Below are 16,944 nucleotides of genomic sequence, written 5' to 3'. Positions count from 1 at the left end.
TATTATCATTTATTATTGAATTTTATTTCAAAGTGGGGACATTACATCAGTTGTTAATAACGTCATACCAATAGAGATTCATGTCATCATTATTGTCTTTTGACATAACTATCCTTCTGTGATTAATCCTCTTATGATGACTAATCAGTAGCATTCTGTCATTATTGTGATCTGTATCACTTTTTACCAGTTCCATGTTCAGTAGCATCGTTATTAGTATTATGATCAAACAATATGGACATCAATACTACTGCCAATAGTATAGTAAATATTGTTAATCAAAATGATTAGTATGAAGCGTTATTATGACAGGACATTGCCATCCTGAAATGCCAGGCATAATCATTGCCACTGCTGTAAACTTATGAGAGAGGTGAAGAGGTTAGGGAGACTGTTGTTGTCAACTGTAGTTACCATTTTCTGTATAGATTAGTCTCTTGGACTTGATAGTTAAAGATAATGGTAAGGTTACCAGGTCATAATTACTTTAGTTATGTTCTTTTGTATGAAGTATTCACTATCATTCTGATAGAGTTGTTTATTAACATTGTTAAAGAGATCTATATTACAATTATCTGTAATCAGCAATCTAAAAATCATTGAGGAAAATACATATTTCAGATTCATGGTGTGCACAGGTTTATTTACACTCTCACTTTTTATGTAATTAGGATGGCTTTAAAATTGAAAAACATCAGTTGTTTCTCATCTTTCTTTTTTTTGGATTTTACTGCATTTTTTGGGTCCCCAATATTTTTCCTAGTTATTTCCTAAGGAATTGAAAATGTCATTATCTTTTGGTATGCAAAGAATTTCCCGAGAAAGATATTTGCTTCTATGCCTCGAACATTCAAAATTGTTTAGCTTTCAAAATAAATGCCTGTTTATTTGACGGCAAAAGCTCCTTTATTTTAAAATTCCATTAAATCATAGTTCATAGACTTCGAGTCAAAGAGTGCTTGGCAAAACAAAAACAATGGACTCAAAGAGTACTTGGCAAAACTCAGTAATTTAAAAAACATTTAGGTTTTTGAAAAAACAAAATTTTAAAAATAAAACAAAAATGTATGCAACAGCCCCAATGGGGTCGAGAGGCAGCCCACATTAAGACCTCCAAAACCACACAGATCTTTATGGCATACACCATTTTCATTATTTCTTATCAGGAAAAAGACAGTTTTTGGAGTGTTTAACCCACATTTTTAATCACAATTTTGACATGGTGCTCGCTGGCACGGCAAGTCAACTGCAAAATCTCGGCAAAAATATTCGGCAAATAAACCTTGTGAGTAGTCACATAGCGAAAAAAGTAGAGAGTACTTACATAGTTTGCAAACCATGCTTTAAATATTAAGCCTGTTATGCAGAAATCGTGGTAAAGTAACTCTATTTATTGTTTTTTGATTATGAGGCGAGCTATGATGTCTATATACACAACATTTAAAATTAAATATTTTCCTGAATATCTGTGAAAAATAGCTATTATAGTGACAACACACTATTTTCATCAATTGGATCCATTTGGCTTCAACCAGTGCCTTCTAAGATGTTTAAAGAACTTCAATATCAACTTGCAACAGAAGTCAATTTAACAGTTTGGAGAAATTGAACTTAGTTTTTAGGTGTAATCAATGTCCTGTTGAATTTGATCAAAATTGAACAGTTCAGGGAAATCAATGTTGTTAACATAAAGAGGAACAGAAAATTCAAGGTTGGGTATGGCATTTTCAAATTTCCAAAATTTTCTCCTGAAGCAGAATTTCTACACTAAATCAGAACTATGAATTCTTTGAGACAAGATCTACAAAGACAAAGGAAGGAACTAAGATCTTATAAGACTGCAAATAACAGTGTATTTACAAAAAAATTAGAGGACTGATTTTTGCACAATTCCTATCTATACTATAGACTGACTTCATCAAACAGTTTGACATTAACCCCAAAATTTCATGATACCATTACTTCCATAGATGAGCTAAAATTAAAGTAAACCCATAGAGTGCATATAAATGCCTAACATGGACTCAGAATTGTCTCATACCTGCTCCAATAGACTAGAAAGCCTTCTGGTTTTTTCCGGTGCATCAATTAAGCGCAAAGCTGCCATATCTAATGTAGCTGTACTGCCCTTGGAGAGTTCTTCACTTCCAGCAACATCTGCACCAAAAATATGAGTTTGACTTATGCTTGCAAGAACATTTGAAATCTGCAGAGAGGTGATTAATCTTGCCAAAGAGGCACGCAAGGAAGCTTCAAAAACAGATGAACGGCTGCTTAGACTATCTGCAACAGTAAGAATCTGTAATGCTCCTTGGACTACTGACCACTCCTCTTCATCTGAAACCATGTCTAACAAGTTTGAGCCATGTAAACCTTCCCTCTTGTCAGGGCCACTTTCTTTTTTGGGACCAATTAAATCACCATGTGCTGATTGATCTACCCCACATACAGATCGCAATGACTTCAATGTTTCATGCAACATTGCTAGATATTGAAGCATTATATCATCTAATGTCCGAATAAGTGCCTCTGCCTCAGAACCACCTGTAAAGCTTATGCACCTCTCAACAGCTGCTTCAAGTAAGACCATAACTTGTGGAACAGATTCTTCCATCCTCCTGACTGTCTCACTAAGTTCAACTCCTTGAGCACCCACACCACGGTGTACAGCTCCTCGCAAATCTAGAGAAGATATCTCAGCTGAAAGGATAGTAAGTTCCAAATCCCCATATCTGCAGCAAACAAGTATTCATAAATCTTCCTAGTAACAACAAAAAAACAAATTGTTCTCAGCTTCCATATAAAACAAAAAAAAAATATAAAGGTTGTTCCAAAAAGTGGATGCACATAATGAACACAAAGACATTTTGACCGTGTCCAAGAATGATGGATGAGGACAAAATTGAGAACAAAAATAGAAGCCTCTAGCTTCTTGCACACAATTTCATTACATCTTTAACTATTTTTACCATTTTCACATGGCATCTGAATTTCTATAGCATATAAAAACCATGGCATACAAAAATGAAGAGGTAAGTACATGCTCCCTCTGTGACCATTTAACAATCCATCTATAGCATCAACTTGCCCAAAAATATGAGATGGAATTTCGAATTCCGGTCTACCAAATGACAAACTCGTATTGCTGTTTGATATTCAAGTAGCGAACAAGAAATAATATATTCAAAAAAATTTGATGCCAAAACAAAATGTTTTATTGTCATTAAATATACAGACAATGACTTCACATTTGCTACATCCATCTAATTGGAAATTCCCATTCTATAGGAAATTAGCAATATATTAATAAATTCTAATATTGAAATTGGTTATAATCTTTAAACACTTCACATAAAGACACATCATGATCTTACTTGATGCTTGTTCCATCATATTTGGAAATAAGGTTTAAATATATATTTGAAATGAAAATTGCGTTAATTAATAATTATAGAAGGCTTACACAGATATTGAAGTTGGAATTTTTAATTTTATGCATTTGACCTGTGCATGTTCTATGTCACCACCTCCATGAATAGTCATTATGCTAATCACCTTACATCATCCCCACTTACACAACAAACACCTCTAAGCATTTTTCCCAGAAAGGGGAAACAAGAGTAAATGTAATTCTCACTCTGGTTTTCTCACTCTCTAGCCTTTTTTGTATTTTTGGAAAGGATTTTGAAACATGTTATGCCTTATAAAACCCCCTTGTTTTACAATTCTCATTCATGGGACTAAACCTAGTCCAACACAATCATTTATATACACTAACTATTCAAGGCTTCCATGGGTATTTAAACTGGAATACAATATTTTGGGTTTTAACACATACGTATTAAGTAATTTCAAGATAGCATCCATGAGTATCATGGAGACAAAGAAAAATTGAGAGACAAAAAACATTTTTTTAATTGTTTTCTAAGAAAACAGGATCATTGAACCAAAAGAGCAGGAGCTTTCCAACAAATGCAGTGCAGTGTCGGGCAAATACAATTGTAAGAGTAATATAATGAATAGGGAATAGGGTTTAGGGTTTAGGTTTTAGGGTTTAAGGTTTAGGGTTTAGTGCTTGAAAAATTAGGGGGTGGTAAAAATACAAATACATATAGTGCTTGAAAAATTAGTTATAAAAAGATGATTTTAAAAATAAGTATAAGAATGACAAATTTACATAATAAACTTTGCCATACTAAGTAAAGTTTAAACTAATAAAAATTAAAAACATGGGAAACATGGCAATTTGGGGGGTTGTCATGTCCCCTCCTTGGTCCTTATATATATATATCCTAATAAAATAATTATTATTAATTATATAATAATTACCAGCAAAATATTATTACTTACATGAAACATAATTTATTATTTATTAATAATCTTAAATTAATATAATATTATTTATTTATTAATAATCCACCTTTTGCACATTCAAATTACTCGATGGTAATAATCAGGCATAGCTATTAATATTAGCTATTAATTAAAGCTGCCAGTTAATAATAACCAAAAGCTCTAGAGATATTATCATTGATGTCAAAGAATTGGCATCTACTTATAGCAGCAAATTTGAAGTAGACTAATGATCAATTACTATATCTGCTTGTAATATATAGAAGACTCAACCTACAGTATATACAGGTCATATTTTATATATATATATCTGAGTATAGAATACATACACATCTTGATGAAGATATATTCTACAGCACATATACACTTTGTTGAAGACTCAGATACATATTCTGAGCACACAGTATATGAATATAATCTGCGATGTATAAATAAATACAGTCCGAGTATTATACACTGATGCATGCGGTAACCCAGACATAGATATATGGTTCTGTGTGACAGCTACGTAGTAAATAATTAATACGTAGTTCACAAAGTTATTCACAACAGCAAATTAAATGACAGTCGACTATATGAATAAATGACCATAATACACAAGCGATATGTCAAAAGTAGTGGTTCTTCTCTACACGGAAAATAAATAGCAGATCATGAATATCGTATTTATAATATGGAAAGAGCAGTCAACGGATATTTTGGAGAGGACCAAGTCATTCTCTAGAGGGTGGGAATTCACGAATTTGTTTAGCATTAACAAATCAATATAATCAAGGCCGATTCCTTAGTAGTAATCAATTCACTTGGGTAAGGTGCGTCTCTTATAAAAGGATGTGTCTTTCTACATAGACACCAAGGTATAAATAACATTTGAAGATCGTAGGGAGAACATATTGGGGAAGGAATATGGGAAACGATGGAATAGATTGAGAATTATCATATCTAGTATGTGCTCATAAAAGGAGGTCAGATTGCATCCCTGTTGATCACCATCAATTAGATCAGACTAGAATTGTTATTAAGTTACATGCAGTAACATACTTGTCCTGAGTGGTATGCATAGAGAATGAGTTTTAAAGTAGGCTTAATATATGCAGCCCAATAATGTCTGCATGCAGAATATGATAATAATCCTAACATAGATTGCAATATGTATAATACTAATATTTAAACTCATAACAATGGCAGACCAGATCTGTTATGCGTCAGATCTGTCTGCCTTTCTCCAGCCACACGATATATTAATAACCAATACTTTTAACCAGTGATAGTATCAATAATTTATAGAATAGGTAATTAGCAAGTACATAAATTATTGGTAATATTATTTAATTCATTTATTTATTTATGTATATATATATTCCAATCAGAATAAGGAATAATATAAGGGTTATAAATATAGATATTGTTATGATATTACTATAATGATTATAATTAATATAAATCTTTTAGAAACTGCTCTGCAGTAACAAATAATAATATACCTAAATATGTAAATGACTTATAAATGAATCAGAATAAGATTAATTATCTAGTATGGTAAATTAGCAAGTATTTGATAGACTAAAGAAAAACAGGATATCACAGATTTGTTTCATGTTAAGATAGACATGACTCTTAATCAAGTTAGTTTAAGTCATAAGTACTTTGAAATAGATTAATTATGATTAAAATAGACCAAACCCTAGTAGGGGACGTTACAAGGGTGGGGTAGGGTGGAGTGGAGTGGGGTGGGGGATGCATCCCCATGGAACACTGATAATAATCATAATATTTAAATTTATTTTGGTCATTCAAAAAGTAAATAAGATAAAATTAAGGACCAAACAAGTTCTAAAATAAAGATTTTACTACATAAAAATAATACTAAATGTATTATTTTAAGTGAAAAATATTTAAATTAATTATTTTTCAGAGTTTTATTCTCACAAGGATAATAATAAAAATAGTTTTCTCTTATCTACTATTTATCTTTATTCTTATAAAAAGAGTTTATATATAATTTTGATTTCTCCATGATGCAAATGGATTGTGGTTTCATATCTAACTACACCACAATAATAATACCAGAAAATTACTGTCTATAAATAGGTAATAAGTTTTGAACAAAGCATCTTGTTTTCTCAACTTTCAGCATACCAAGATCATACCTCTGTTTATAACTTTCGTATGGAGAATAAATGGCCTTCAAAGTATTTGCCAGAACGGCCACATCAGCAACAGAAAACAAGTGGTGGATATTTTTTGCAAAAGCTCCAGTCATATTATGCAATTCAATTAGTGTCTCGATATGCTTTGTTTTAATCTTATTGCTTCTTAAAGTCTCTCCAACTGCCACATCCGATAAACCTGAAAATCATCACAAAAATGTATGTCAAGCCAATTCTAGTAAAAGAAAAAAAGCTATAATTAACAAGTAATCCCAGCAATGAATAAGGTGAGAAAACATTGGATACTAAGATCATTTTTTCTTACTAATCTCTAATTTGGTGAAATCAGATTTCTCTAAAAAGATGTCTCTCCATGATGTTACATCCTTATCGTATTCCAAGTGATAAAGGTGATGTGACTTGGTAACAACTAAAAGTAGCTTAATCTTTTAATTAATACATTACAAGTTTACAACTGAATGAAAAATTGCTTCCTTAAAATAATTCATACTTCTGTTGATTGCACTTAGATGCATTCTTTAATTTAAGAAAGGGATTGGAGCTATTTAAAAAATAAATTCATATCAAATTGGCAAAATGTGTGGACAAATCATAAGGTTACAATATGGAATGAAAAAACCATCCTTACAACAGAAATTTTCCATCTGTCATTGTACCGTCAACAAGAACAACATGAAATTCAGAATGAAGTGATGTAAACTTGAAGTTAATGTGCACCATATTCCAGGCCTAGATAACAGTGCACCTAGTGCAGCTAGATCTTGTACATGATCCAAGTGCATGCAATTTAACTTAACTAGGAAATGCCTAACATCAAGATGAAAGCAACACCACTGCCCACATTACCCTTTAAAGATTGCATGCAATGGCAGTTTTAGATCAACTAGGCCCTCAACAAAGCACATACTTGGAATAGCAATCAACAGGCTAAAGAATTCCAAAAACCTTGAATGAAGTATCATCACAGATTATAGACAAGCCCCTTCATACCTCTCCTAGTTACACATCCCATGCACATAGTCCTGCTATTGCAAATATATAAAATGCTCAAAAGATCTTTGAACACAAAAAACTGAATATCAATAATTAACTAGTGTCACTAGGGAGCTCATACGGAACTAAAATCGCATCCCTGAAAAACAAGGGACTACAGGGTGTTGATGTGTTTTTTAATGAAACCTCGAACACATAATAAAATACTAAGTATTGTATCCTCTCTTGAAGAAGGAAACCTCAAATGCTAAACTTCATGATCAAATAAGGCACCCCGAAGTTTACAATGTGAACAATCGACTTTATGTTAGATAGACTCAGTGAATATGATGTGATATTGTTGGTTAACACAAAGGAACTTACATTTTGATGGAACTAGAATACTAAACTAGCTTGGAAAATAAAGAGACAAAAGGATGAAAGGTTAAGGAAATCTAAGCTAAATCTAAGAATGCAAGAAATGATTGCTGACTTAGTGAAACCAAACCAAGCTTTGTTTCGCCATGAGGAAACAACTACACAAAGATGGTGCAATTTCCTAAGGTTACGCATATGATTTTCATATCACTTATGCACATCAACACCATGAACAACGAGCATAAAGCAATTCAAGTTAAGCTTTCAATTGAGTTCAAACTAACTGTTGATGTGTTTTTTATGCACAATCAAACAGAATAAAATACCAAGGTATCTTATCCTCTCTTGAGCAAAATCTTCCCAAATGCTAAACTATGTGATCAATTGGAAGACTCCAAGGTTCCTAATGTCAGGTCATGGCGTGTGGATAAGCACAGTTGATCGTTGTGATTGTTGTTAATCCAAGGGGCCTTACATATATGCTTCTTAAGAGATGGATATCTTGACTTCAAGGAATGCTTTGTGGATGATATGCAATGAAGCTCTTTCCTATTTACTACTTCTACTTCTAATGGTTGGATAAAAAAATGCAAAAGATGAGGGTTGAGAGAAACTAAGCTATGCCTAAGAATGCAAGAATGAAGGATGACTTTGATGAAACTCAATTAGTCTTTGCTTAGACATGCAAGAACAACTCCACAAAGGCTAATGCGATCTTCTAAGGGTATTAGATAATTTTCAGATTATTATCAAACATAGACACCATAAATCAAATGCATATCAATGATTGAGTAACAATTGAATTAAAGTGCTTTCAGGGATTCCAGTTGACCGCACAAGGCGAATTTGCAATCAACAAACTACTAGTGGTATGGATTAGGAATTTCACCATGAATCGACACAACATACTACCATTCAACTTAAATACTTAAACTAATTCCAAAGCTTGATTTGAGAAGATGAATAACCATGCAAAAGCTTCAAGGATTGAATAGAAACACAACAAATTCAATGTCTTTATTAACCCAATAGCAAAATAGCAACAATTCTTCAAGTCCTGTTATCATCTATTACTCTCTATATCTCTAATATCTCTCTAATGAGTACAAATGAAATGAGTGGGGTTTATAGCACTCCCCAAATACAACAAATGGCCAAGATTGAATGCAGATCAAGGGCCAAGATTTCGCCACCTAAACCCTAATTAGGGTTTGATTCACTCAAAACCTATTTAGATAAACATCATCAAAATATCAGCCAATGGGGAAGTGACATCAATTGGCGCAAATAACGAGAATACATCCTCCAATAAGAAAATGAATTGCCACATAGGATCACATCAAGCTGTCATCTAGAATTTTGTTCCCTTTTTCTTTTCCTTTTTTGGCATATTCAATGAACCTAGTCCTCATACATTCAATCTCAGTTGTCGGAGCTATTGGCAAGTTCATCAATTGCTCTTCTAGATGGATGACTTCTTCAAAAGCAATAACGATGGTAGTATCCCATCCAGGCTCAAGATCTCTTGTTTTGCTAACAAGTACCTGTTGTGACCATTTCACACATCGCCCCATTAAAATGGGGACCCCCTCTTTTTGCTCGTTTTTGCTCGCCTTTCTCTCTGCTTTTTAGGGTTTTGGTTTAGTGTGTCGGGTGTCTGGATTAGGGTCAGGCCTTAGGGTTCCCATTTTAGTGTTTTCAGGCCAGGGTCCAGTTAATCTTGAGAGCTATTGAGCTTCCTCCCGTAGGATGCAATTTTGAATAGGGTGAATTCGTCAGGTGGTCAAGTGAATCTATCTAGTTTCAGTCGGAATTTTGAATGCAAAGTCCAATTTTTGCCTAAGTGTTAAATGATGGATCATGGAATTTTGTCTGATTGAATGATTTTGACCAAATTTTGAAAATTTTAATAATTGATCCCAAGTATTGGAAATGGCTTAATTGTACCTTGTCAAGTGATTAAACCCTTAAAATCATGATATTTTGGCCTGTGGAAGCAAAATCGCTCCTATCCCTCACTGAAGGACCGGAGCTTGTTTCTCAAAATTTTATTGTCCTTGCAGGATCAAGATGATTTTCGGATTGGAAGAGATAAAGGGAGGCATGTTCTTTCCGTTGAATATAATTTGAAGAATTTCGCGAACATGGAAATGTGCCAGGAGCAAAAATCGCTCCTGTCCCTCACTGAAGGACCGGAGCTTAAAATCCAACATTGCCTTGTCCTTGCAAGATTTCAACAATTTCGCGATTTGAGGAGAACCAAGGAGGTACATCCTGTCAGTTGAATATAACTTGGAAATGTCATCATAAGGAAAATTAGACTTAGAAGCAAAATCGCTCCTGTCCCTCTGCCAGGGACCAGGGCGAAATTTGATGTTAGCTCCCGTCCCTCTCCCAGGGACCAGAGCGAATTTCTTTATAGGGCAAAATTTGGGCGAAGATCAAATGAAGATTAAGTTTGAAGCAAGTAAAGAGGGTGTAATGAACCCATTGAAGATAATTTGAAGATTGTAAAACACCGAAGCGAGGCCCATATTTGCCTAGGCGCTCCTGTCCCTCAGTCAGGGACTAGAGCGATTTCTTCCTTAGACAAATTTCTCGCCAAGTTGAGACGAATTCCATGTCAAAGGTGAATGAAAGAGAACATAACGAGCCCATTGAAGATAAATTTGGAAGTTAGCAAAGCACGATTGAGCCTACAAGTGTAAGTTCGCTCCTGTCCCTCAGCCAGGGACCAGGGCGAAATATTAGTTATGTGGCTTTTCCTCCAAGTTTTAAATCACTCCAAGTCAGGGTACAAGGAAGCAATGATGTCTGGAACGCCTCGACAAAGAATGAAGTTACAAAGATCGCCAAAGATGAAGGATTTGCACTATATGCCCAAGTTCGCTCCTGTCCCTCAGTCAGGGACCAGGGCGAAATCTCTAGGTGTGCTTAAGTTTTGAATGTCAATCTCATTTCATACGTTCACAAAGGATCAAAGGACATTGTTTTACATTGTGAAGGCAATTAAGAGTTGATAGGAACAAGGATGAGCCCAAGACATCAAAAATCGCTCCTGTCCTTCAGGCAAGGACCAGGGCGATATTCACTACACTAGCCAGTTCTTTCAAAAATCACGTCAAGGCAAGGACGTACAAGGTTGCACAAGGGCAAAAGTGTTCTTGGGAAGGTGATATGCGAGAAATCAAACGTCAAAAAGTGATCAACTTGAGCAAGGAGACAATATCGCTCTTGTCCTTCAGTCAAGGACCAGGGCGATATTCACTAAATCTATCATTCGTCCCAAAAGATCATGTCAAGCAAGGGTACACAAGATCGAATATGTCATTTGAAAGGTCATGAACGAGAAGTTAAGGTTAAGAGATGACGAGTTTTGGCTAGAACACAAGGATCGCTCCTGTCCCTCACCAAGGGACCAGGGTGAAAATCATTCAAACATCAAATGTGCCTTGTAAAAGACAAGTAAATTATGCGTGCTATGAAGGGATAACGTTGTTACTTGCCTCGTGATGAAGATTGGTGATCGAAGAAACAAGGATCAAGGAGAAACACAAAGTTCGCTCCTATCCCTCACCCAGGGACCAGGGCGATATTGACCTTAAGAGGCATTTATCCACAAAGTTGAGTCAATCAAGCTCGAGGTACCCAACGAAGATGCCAGTTTCCACGTGGAGAAGGTTGTTTTGAACGTAAAAGGCGAGAGAATCAAGGCTAAAATGCTAATTCGCTCCTGTCCCTCTCCTAGGGACCAGAGCGATATGGTTTGTATTTTTCATCTCCCAAATTTTGGCGCTAATAACATTTTTGAATTTTATTAAATGCTAAAATCAATAAAATTTGAATATTCAATTAAAGTTAGCATGTAAAATTTGCGCATGGACATTTAATTAATTATTTTTTGCCTTTAAAAAATCGAATTAATTAAAAACGAAGGCATTAAATGAATTAATTATTATTTTAAATAAAAAGTGGGGTGAGCGCTTAAATTTCAAATCTTATATTTTATAAAGTCGGCCCTTAATTTTATTTAAAATTTGTTTTTAATTACCTTATTTTACCAAGTCGGCCTAGAGGTGAATGAGAGGGTGAGCGCCTATAAAGGGGAGGTAAATTATTTCATTTTCAAATCATCATTCAACCTTCATTTGCATGCGATTTGGAAAAGACAAGGAAGTGCGAAATTATCATTAGAGAGGAGTGCGAATTTCATCAAGGATACAAGGTGCGAACATCATCAAAAGGAGTGCGAAGTTTGGTTGGAGTTGAGCGAACTTGCCATCAAGACATCGAAGACCCCAAAGGTGGCGAAGTTGCCAAGGAGGACGTTCGTTTGAAGGGAATCACGTTGAAATCTTCCAAACTCCGATTTTTGCCTAGGTGAATTTCTTAATTTTGCATTTTAGAGTTAGCTCTCAAGTAAGGTATGGCGATGTGATCCCTTGCCTTAGTTTTGAATTTTGATCGTCATAGCCTTAAATTTTGAATTTTGAAATTTTGAATTTCAGTAGCTCGATCATATTTAGGAAATGATAACTCAAAGACTTATCATGAAGTTTCCTAAATTTAATCTCTAATCTATAGTTATACCTTGCAAAATCTAGTTACTTATTGTGAAATGTTGTGTAGGTGTTACAATGGCGACCCCGAAGGCGGGAGCATCCACCAGTCGTCCAGCTCTTATGAAGGAAGATCAAAAGACCGAAGAACTGGAGACCAAGATCGTGTCTAAGTGGAGCAACATTGGAGATACCAACTTGGGCAACTTCAGTACGAAGAAGTTTCGAGAGGTCCCTTACATTGGCAAGCCATCGCCTGTCGCCAGGAGGATAATCGAAAGTGGCATCATTAAGGCGGCCGGCTTCCCTCCAGCAGTCCAGTGCCATGAGTTGATGATCGAGTGTGCTCGCCATTATGATCCTCAGTCCAAAACGATCGTGTCCAAGGAAGGAGATACTTTTGCTTATCTTTCAGAGGAGGCTATAAGTGAAGCTTTTCACTTACCAGAACATAAAGATATGATTTATAAAAGCTTAGAAGGAGCCAAGTCCATGTACGAAGATGATCCAGATGCTTGCCTAAGCATCATCAACAAGAATTGGTTACTTAAGAGTCGTCCTCGCCTGAGCAAGATCCCGAACACACCACATAGGATCGATTTCCAGGAGGAGTACAGAGATTTGATAACAATGCTCAACCGAGTCACAAGAGCCCCTCAAGCCTTCTATTTCGAGAAGTGGATGTTCTACTTCATCCAAGTGATAGTTCACGGAAAAGGAACAATTCATTGGGCTAGAATGATTAGCCATTGCTTGGACGTACAGTTAAGGAGACTGAAGGCTACCAAGTCTTTCCACATGAGTTCATACGTCATATATGCCTTAATTAGGAGCTTTGAATATGCAGGACTACCTCACAGAGGAGTGATTGGAAGAGGACCCGGTGAGGTCAGAGTTTGTGATTCCTATGTCCACTTGCATCATCCACCAGGAAGTAACTACAAGTTAGTTAATGATACCTTCACGATGAACATCACCAGGACGTTGCAAAGCAGGATTCACAATAGGCTATCACAGGATGCACAAGAGCTAGTAAAGAGGTACGGTGCTTGGTTTATCCAATTTCCGAAATTTACTTATATTAGAGTTCATGGATGTCCTTCACCTCCATACATGTTGCCGAGATATCCGACAGACAGAATAGTGTTACTTGAAGTAACTAGACAGTTGGCAGCTTATGCGAAGGCATTCAGACACAGACATGGAAATGGAGTTCCTGTACCTATCATATTAGGAAATTCAGTTGAGGTATGTCCTAATGCTCTAGCCATGGAATTTGCAACAAGGATGATGTAGACCATTCACCGAGCTATTCAGGTTCTTGAGATTATCCACAACTTGATGATAACGATAGCCGCTTTTGCTCATACTAAAGATGTTATCATTCATGTCTTGCAAGTAATCAGACAAACATCAAGGAAGGTCCTAGCACAGGAAAAGATAATGGATGGAGGACCTCATAGTTTGCTTCAGTGGTCAACTTTACTCCAGATGAAGGAAGTTCTCTTCGAGGACATCAGTACTAGGTGCAATCATGTTGAGGAGGTTATCCACCCGATCCAGGACAGAGTATTTGAGGTACTGCGTACCATTCTTGGCAGGAGGATCGAAGTTGAGACAGATGTGGATTTGTAGGAATTGGAGGATAAAGTCAAAGTCATATTTTGCAAGGATGCTAATGTTATCACAGATGAGCAACGGGACCGGATGTTTGCTACCATGCTCCTGATTGAGAAGACTAAGGAACTTGAACCTGGTTGGGACACTGCTCTTCTCCAGGCATTTGATCAGGTCATCCACTTGGAAGAAAGAATGAAGAATCTTCTCGAGATTCCCATTGCTGAGATCAAAGGAATCGTGTCTAGATTCATTGCATATGCTAAAAAGGAGCATTGGAAAGGGAATAAGATTCTAGATGAGAGGTTATTATAGATGGCATGGCACCTTAATTGTCATTGGTCTATGTCTCCTAGATTTTCGTGCCAAATTTAATAATTGGCTATGCATTTAATGTTGTGCAATAAAAGGGGGACTTTTGTAATAAAACCCTAATTAGGGTTTAGGTGTCATAATCTTGGCCATTGATCTTCTTTCGATCTGGACCGTTCATTGTAATTGAGGATGCTATATATACCCTCATTTCTTTTCATTTTGAAATTAGAACTAGAACTAGAAAAATTAGAGATTAAGGAGAAATTAGAGAGATTAGAAGCAAGTTGTTTTTGTAGCAAGATTGAGCTTTGAGGGAGGAATTTCAAACAATTGTTGTACATGATGGCTTTGAGATCAATGAAATATTGAAGTTATGGTGTTTTGTTGCAATTCTCTTGGTTATCTTCATGGTTGTTCATTTTTCTTGAATCATTCTCAATCAAAGTAGTGTGTTAATTCGAAGGACAAAGTGTTGGACTTGATCTTTGGTAGGATTCGCTTTCCAAACCACTAGCTTCTTGCTGATTGTAGGAACGCCTTGCGTGGTCGACTGGAGATACTTGAATCGCTTAAACCTTCAATCGTTGTTGTATCTTGGATATGTACCTTCGTGGTAGTGTCCTTGATCTTTGATGTATTGAAAAATCATTTATTACCTTAGAAGATCGCATCAATTTCAATTGAGTTGTTAATTTATGGCAATATTGAAGTTGGTAGAATCTCACCAAGCCTTGTCCACATTAAGTCATTCTTAGGGTTAGATTAGATTAGACCTCTCGCAAACCCTACTCTTTTGGCATTTTTTTTTAAAGTTTGTTTAGTTTAGGAAAAATCTTCGGCAACGTAAGGCCCCTTGATGACACAGCAATCACAACGACCACTGGTGCTTATCCACACGTAGAGACCCTACTAAAAAGAACATTGGAGTCATCCTAACTGATCCTTCTTGCGATATCTTCAGCAGTTAGCGACTTTATTCAAGAGAGGATAAGATGCCTTTGGGTATTTTATTCTGTGTATGATTGTGTACAAAATACACGTCAACAGTACCATGAGTGCATGTATATCAACTAACTATTTTTCTGTGATCAACCTATTTGTTCCATGGAAGATGACCTTTACTCTTTCCTCCAACTCAGTGGTGTCTATGTGCATTCTAGGATCTATCTTCTTCTCAAGAATGATTCGTGATACTTCCACGATCTTATCATGAATGAGGTGAATGGTTTCTTCAACTTGATTGTGCCCATTACTGATATCTTCAAAAATGACCTTCCTCATGCGAAGCAAGCTTCCCCAATGTAGAAAGCTCGATGATGGCCCATCCTTCATTATCCCTTCCTTCACCAAAACTTGCCTAGATGTCTTCCTCATTTCTTGCAAGACTGGGATAGTGATGTCTTTAGTGTAGACAAACGTATCAAATGTTTCCATGAGAGCTTGAGTTCTCCCAAGAACCTTTATAACTCTATCAAGTGTCTTCATCATGTCTCTTATGAATCTGTTCGCCATCTTGAAGGATTTGTCTATCCATGCATCCATTAGTTGTGCTGAGTTCCTTATCTTCTCCGCATGATCCATTGATTTTGGAGGAAGCAATGGTGGTGGTGTAACTGATGGATCATGTTGCCTCAATGGTTCCTTGAATTGTTGGGAGTAGTTTCCCCATGCACTAACCTCTCTCTCCAATTTCTTGTTCTTCTCTACTTCCATCCTAAGCATATCATGAACTGTCTTCACTGGATCATTCATATCATCCAAGGCTTGCTCGGTAGCAGGCATACCTAAATCAATAGTTTCCATGTCACATTCTTCCACTGTGATCTCATCTTCAAACTTATCAACCATTGGAGTGGCGATTTGTATCATTCGAGAACTTGTACCATCCCTTATCACTTTGGGCATCTTTGTTGCTTTCTTCTTCTCAGTGATTCCTTGAGTCCAACCTAGGAGACTATCCAAGTCACCTACTGGTTCTTCATCCACTGCTATCACCTCTCTGGCAAGCCTCTCTATAAGCCATACAAGGATAGATGATCTTCCTTCTCCCACTTGTGTTTCCTCAGGTAACTACTCATCTCTAGGAGGGGAAGTTGTCTCATCGTTATCTTCTCCTTCATCTTCATCACTTACTTGAATGTGAGGAGCGGGATCTTCTTGATCTTGTGATAGCTTTCCATTATCTCGCCTTTCACTTTTGTCTTTTTGAACTGTGGATTCCATGTATTCATTCACCTCATGACTCAAACCCTTAACAAGTCCTTGGTTCTCATGGCCTTCATTTGGATTCATTTCCTCTTCATGCCTGGAAGAAGTACTAGAGGGATGACCGGAATTTAACTTATGCCTTTTTCTTGATGATTCCCTTTCTTCGTGATCTTCCTTTCTTTTGGAACCTTTTGAGTGGGTTGATTGAGAAGCGCCTCCACTTCCACTTGCGCTTGCATCTTCTTCATCATCCACTTTTGTTTCTAAGTCAAATGTCAATGGCACATTTTGTTCTTTCAACTTCTGATGCTAGACATCCACCCATTTGCGTGTATAAGTCAAGACTTGCTTCATTAAGTCTTTCAAATCTG

The 16,944-nt window shown here is 36.2% G+C and overlaps 1 protein-coding gene across 2 annotated transcripts in view; it reads right to left on the bottom strand.

Annotated features, from left to right (window-relative positions):
• LOC131050173 (conserved oligomeric Golgi complex subunit 7) overlaps positions 1 to 16,944 on the bottom strand; it is a 97,446-nt gene that overhangs the window by 17,441 nt on the left and 63,061 nt on the right. For both annotated transcript variants that reach the window (XM_057984358.2, XM_057984357.2), the window contains exons 7-8: positions 6,504 to 6,702; positions 2,042 to 2,732 (exon numbers count right to left, since the gene is read on the bottom strand). In XM_057984358.2, the coding sequence (XP_057840341.2) occupies positions 2,042 to 2,732; positions 6,504 to 6,702 (890 nt within the window). The remainder of the gene's footprint in view (positions 1 to 2,041; positions 2,733 to 6,503; positions 6,703 to 16,944) is intronic.

The sequence above is a fragment of the Cryptomeria japonica genome, chromosome 1 (genome assembly GCF_030272615.1).
Source record: "Cryptomeria japonica chromosome 1, Sugi_1.0, whole genome shotgun sequence".
NCBI classification, from domain to species: Eukaryota; Viridiplantae; Streptophyta; class Pinopsida; order Cupressales; family Cupressaceae; genus Cryptomeria; species Cryptomeria japonica.
Note: the sequence above shows the minus strand (reverse complement) of the source record. Positions and strands in the feature narration are given on the sequence as shown.